A 6,000-nucleotide genomic window follows, 5' to 3' on the forward strand; every position below is an offset into this window, starting at 1 on the left:
TGCATCACCATTGATCGCAATGGTGACGTAAACGTTGTTAAACGTTTGTGACCGTTGTGACAAGGCTTCATTGTTTTTGACGGAATTAATAGCGCAACTGCTGTCACAACGGTGACAAACGGAAACCTTTAGCAATGTTTCCGTCACCATTGAGAACAATGGCGATGCAAACGGAAGCGAAGATTTCCGTTTGCCTTTCAGTTGAGGGGTTAACCCGAAGGAAACCTCCGACGGAACCCTACAACGTAAAGGCAATGCTGATGTGAATACAGCCTTAAAGCATACATCACATAACCTGATACCTCTAAATCCGCAAAGTCAGAATGGTACAAAACAAAATAAAAGGATAAAGGACCAAAAAAGGCCCACTCAAAGGCGTGGTGTCAGAACAGTACCATTTACGAGCATTTCCCTCTAAAAAAAAAAAAAAAAAACAGGAAAAGGTGTTCATTCATACCCAGTCATTCAAAAGATGACTGAGAGATTACTTTTTAAATAGTGGATATAAGTGTTTTAGTATGTAAGGGTCCCAAATCCTGTGAAAACGGTCAGGTGTTCCCCTCGCAATGTATGTCAGTTTATAGTGAGGTAGATCAGTGTCAATTAAATGCACACAGTTGGACACAGTAAGTACCTTCGGAGATTTCCAATTAAGGCTGGATTCACACGAGGTCATTACGTCCGTAATTGACGGACGTATTTCGGCCGCAAGTCCCGGACCGAACAGAAGTAGAGGGAGCCGGGCTCCTAGGATCATAGTTATGTACGATGCTAGGAGTCCCTGCCTCGCTGCCGGACAACTGTCCCGTACTGTAATCATGTTTTCAGTACGGGACAGTTGTCCGGCAGCGAGGCAGGGACTCCTAGCATCGTACATAAGTATGATGCTAGGAGCACAGCTCCCTGCACTGTGTTCGGTCCAGGACTTGCGGCCGAAATACGTCCGTCAATTACGGACGTAATGACCTCGTGTGAATCCAGCCTTAGGATGATAGATTTCCGAGCATCAAAAATGAACAATCTATACAGCCTTCTACCATATTCAGGAGGGATAATATTTGGTGACCAACACTAACAGACGGGCTAACGGAGAACAGACTGTAGGGTAGTGCAGTTCAGTGTCTAACAAGTGGTGAATTGCAGCCCAAGACTGCTGAATGACCGGACTTTCCCATATAATAAGCATTAAAGTCCCCCTAATGCACTGGAGAGCCCACTGTTTACAAAAATGGTATGTGACACAGCAGAATACTTTATTACCCGTTGAACAGCTTTACTATAAAGTGGCCAACCCCTTTAAGGGTTTTGAAACTATTTAGGGTGTCACGTCTGAGAGATGAACTAAGTTTAGTACCGTACTTGACAGCCACCAAGGGGGAGTATGGAGCGGGCTCATCCTTAAAAGTCCAAACTATGGCTGGGCGATTTTGCCAAAAAATAAAATCTAGATTTTTTTTCAACCCTATTGGCGATTTTCAATTTGAATCTCGATTTTCTTATTACTGTTAAATAAACTGAAAAAAATACCAAGAGATCATTTCATAAATTATTTTCTTTATATAAATAACTTTTTAACATATATTACTATAATAATTGTATGTAACTTCACAACTTTTAACCTCTGCAAATACTTTATCAGAAATACTATTGGAAAAATGTATCTAATTGATTATAATTTCTGTGTTCCCCAGCAGGGAACAGGTTAACAGAATCTATAATCAATGATGCGCTGCGTGCACTAACATCCCTCTCTGCCCATCACCACCTCAGCCGGTCTCTCCCATTGCAGGCAAAAACAGTGTAAATTGCAGCAGGGCCAGGCAGATAGAGCTGAGTAGGCACTTTGGGACGAGATTACATTATAGTGTCTGAAGTGTGAGCAGGACCCTGTGCAGTACCGGCTTCACGATGAAGGGTTAAATAAATGACATTAATGCCCGATTCACACGACCGTGAAAAACAGTCCATGTGTCAGCAGGATATCCCGGCCCAAACACGGTACATGTGAACGGGACCCCCGGCATTAGTCATTTAAGCTGGAGTCACACGACAGTGAAAATAATGGCCATTAAAAACTGATCAATAGTTAGTTTTTCATGCCCATTTTGCATCAGTGTCTCCAAATGGATTTAATTTGTCAGGGTTTTTTTTGTCCCAATCCCCTGAAAACACCAGTGTCCCTGTAGATTGCGCCTCGATGTCCCTGTAGATTGCGCCTCGATGTCCCTGTAGATTGCTCCTCGATGTCCCTGTAGATTGCGCCTCGATGTCCCCGTAGAGTGCGCCTCGGTGTCCCCGTAGATAGCGCCTCGGTGTCCCCGTAGATGGTACATTAAATGGTGCCATCAAAAAATAAAACTCCTCCCGCAAAAAAACAAAACCTCATATGGCTATGTCGACAGAAAAATAAAATGAAGAGAATGAAAAACGCCACCCTTAGGGCTAGTTCACCCAGAGTATTTTGGCGCTGTTTTTGACACACAAACTGCTTCTGAAATCGCAAAAAAAACACCCAAAATCGACTCCCATTGGCAGAGACGGTTTTTCCCCACGAGCGGTCAAAAACACTAGTGGGAAAAAGAAGCAACATGCCCTTTCTTCAGGCATTTCAGTCTCTGACCTCCCATTGACATCAATGGGAGCCAGAGATCACATTTTTGTTGCGGTTTTTGCCCGCGGCGCTCATTGGCCACGTGCGGAAAACGCAGTGGAAAGCGATGCAAATGTCCTGCTGGCAATTTTGAGGCAGATTTTTCCACCTGAAAAAAAAACTCAGGGCCTTTGTCTGTAAGGGTATGTTCACACGCTTAACAAAATACGGCTGAAAATGCGGAGCGGTTTTCAAGCGAAAACAGCCCCTGATTTTCAGCCGTTTTTTAAGCAACTAGCGCTTTTTGCAGCGTTTTTTACGGCCGTGTTTGGAACTGTTTTTCTAGTCAATGAAAAACTGCTCCAAAATCAGCTCAAGAAGTGACATGCACTTCTTTTTACGGGGTATCTTTTTACGCGCCGTTATTTGAAAATGAGGCGTATAAAATAACGTCCCATCGGAACAGAAAGCTGTATTTCCCATTGATATTAAGGGGAAGATGTTTGTAGGCGTTCTGCTTTCAGTTTTTCAGCCATCTTTCGGGATGTTTACTGCCCGAAAAACGGCTGAAAATAGCTGGTGTGAACATACCCTAAAGGCCTTATTCACACGAACGTGTCAGTTGTGCGTGCGCAAAAAACACTGCGTTTTGCGCGCCCAAAAGGTCCGTGTGTCATCAGCATATGGTGCGTGGCTGCATCATTATGAAACTCTGGTTTTATGTTTACAAACAGAAAAGCATGTGGTGCTTTTCTGTTTTCATTCATTCTTCTTACTACTGTTGCACGAATCACGCGCGGCACCCGGAAGTGCGTCCGTGTGCCGTGCGTGATTTGCGCGCACCTATTGACTTCAATGGGTGCGTGCTGCGCGAAACACGGGCAAATATAGAACATTTCATGAGTTTCACGCAGCGCACATTCGCTGAGTGAAATTCACTGACAGTCTGAACGGCCCCATTCACTAACATAGGTCAGTGCAACGCGCGGGATGTCCACGCGCGTAGCACGGACGTATTATATGTTCGTGTGAATAAGGCCAAAGGGTTAAAGGGGTTGCCTGTGATGCGACAACCCCTTTAATACTGAACACATTGAAAAGAATGCTGACAGTCAATAAAAGTTCAAATGTAACTTCACCTGAAATAAAATTATTGTTTGAGTAATGCTGGAAAAGAAAAAGAAAGAATATATATTGCTTGCTCAAAGGGTATCTGTTGCCTACTTCGTCTCTGAAGGCAGCATACAGTAGTGACAGGCGCGCTGATTTCAGCCGTGTGTCATGTACGTGTAAATATGCTTTCGTTTGGCAAAACTTTTAGTTAATAGGTTGCAGTGCGCAGCGAGAACTGTGATCTTGTAGTTCAGCGGACTCCCTCCCCTTAGGGTATGTTCACACGAGGTAATTACGTCCGTAATTGACGGACGTATTTCGACCGCAAGTACCGGACCGAACACAGTGCAGGGAGCCGGGCTCCTAGCATCATAGGTATGTACGATGCTAGGAGTCCCTGCCTTGCTGTCGGACAACTGTCTCGTACTGAAAACATGATTACAGTACGGGACAGTTGTCCGGCAGCAAGACAGGGACTCCTAGCATCGTATATAACTATGATGCTAGGAGCCCGGCTCCCTGCACTGTGTTCGGTCCGGTACTTGCGGCCGAAATACTTCCGTCAATTACGGACGTAATGACCACGTGTGAACATACCCTTACTGATGACTTTCTACCTGAACACAGCCATACGGATAAAATTGTCAATCAGCAGTGGGAGGGCAGAGGGAGCCTTCATCTTATGATTACGTCCGTAAAAGTCCGAACTACAACAATATAGCGTTGTTTAACCCGCTCGGTGAATGCCGTAAAAAAAATATTTCCAAAACACGCAAATTGCTGGTTTTTGGTCACCTTAGCGCTCCATAAAAATGAAATAAAAAGTGATCAAAAGCATATGCCCCAAAATGGTATAGTTTAAAACTACGGCTCGCCCTGCAAAATGTAATCCCTCACATCGCTAAATTGATGGAAAAATGAAAAAGTTATGGCTTTTTTTTAATTTAGCAAATAGTTTTATTTTTTTTAAAGTGGTAAAACATAAAACAAAACATATAAATTTGGTATCGCCGTAATAGTATCAACCTGTAGAATAAGGTGAATATGTAGTTTTTACCCCCTAATGGACGCCATAAAAACAAAACCCCCCCAAAAAATGGCGCAATCGCTGTGTTTTGCCCATTTCACCCCACAAATAATTTTTTTCCAGCTTCCCAGTACATTATGCGGTACCATAAATGGTGCCATGAAAACCTACAACCTGTCACACAAAAAAAAAAAATCCGAAAAGGTGTTCTAGTTTTGCCAAACTACAGCATATTTTCACATACATGACACACGACTGAAATCAGCATACCTGTCACTACTTATGCTGCCCTCAGAGATTAAGTAGATGACAGATTCCCTTTAATGTCTGCTGTCATTGCTTACAATACTTTTTACAAATAATATTTCACTATTTATTTTTTGCAGTTTGTATTTTAATGAACTTTCGGACAGCGGTCTTCGTGCCTTGCAGTCTCTGGGTGACGTCAGAGTTATTGTATCTCTCACAGAAGGATCAGATTCATCACGTCATTGGTCTCTGATATTAAGAGAGCTTAAGGCTAATGCTGGGGGCTGGGATCATGCGCGAATGAGCGCTCACCTCACTTTGCTTTTGCGGGATCTGCAAAGTAGTCGGGCAATGACTAGAAACCTGTGGCGTAAAGTGCGTATTCTACGTGTGGAGACAGAGGTCAAACGTATGCTGAGCCGTATTCAGCATGGAAATCTATGAGTTACTTACTGTAGAGTTTAATCATGCAGAATTGTATTATTTTCTAATATGTTAGCTCTGTTTTTGTGCTTGCTAAATCAAGTGGAGTTACTAAACCGGATTGACTTGCTGTGATACTGTGTGGGATACTGTGTGGGATACTGTGTGTGATCTATGAATTGAGTGCTTGCTAATAAAAGTTTGCAAAACTGACACAATTTAAAACCCTTTTTTCCTTCTTCGCTTCTGCCCTGCTGTGCAGTTGACTAGGGGGAGGGGTTAACTGCTCTGAGGTGGTATAAATTATCCCTCAGGCCTCTGTTAAGCTTGCTCTGTTTTGGCTTGATAAATCAAGTGGTTTGTATATCAAGTGGAGTTACTAAACCGGACTTAGAAAGAGGAATTAAAGCCCCTGTAAGTACTCTTATTTTCTTTAACTTTAACAATTGTTAACTGTTTTTTTGTAACTGGGATAATGGATAGCAAGATTGGAGGTTTTCTTCAGTGCACAGTTTGCCATATGTATGCACGACTAGAGTAGGAGTTCCAGGGTGAATACCTCTGTGGCAGATGTGAGCATGTTGTTCACCTGGAAGAT

The 6,000-nt window shown here is 43.0% G+C and overlaps 1 protein-coding gene across 2 annotated transcripts in view; it reads left to right on the forward strand.

The window, feature by feature from the left end:
* The window catches only part of NLRX1 (NLR family member X1), an 85,486-nt gene extending 79,866 nt beyond the window's left edge, over positions 1 to 5,620 (forward strand). For both annotated transcript variants that reach the window (XM_075840085.1, XM_075840086.1), the window contains one exon: positions 5,117 to 5,620. In XM_075840085.1, the coding sequence (XP_075696200.1) occupies positions 5,117 to 5,423 (307 nt within the window). In that variant the 3' untranslated portion in view covers positions 5,424 to 5,620. The remainder of the gene's footprint in view (positions 1 to 5,116) is intronic.
* Positions 5,621 to 6,000: the final 380 nt, after the last annotated feature.

This window comes from Rhinoderma darwinii, chromosome 10 (genome assembly GCF_050947455.1).
Source record: "Rhinoderma darwinii isolate aRhiDar2 chromosome 10, aRhiDar2.hap1, whole genome shotgun sequence".
Taxonomy (NCBI): domain Eukaryota; kingdom Metazoa; phylum Chordata; class Amphibia; order Anura; family Rhinodermatidae; genus Rhinoderma; species Rhinoderma darwinii.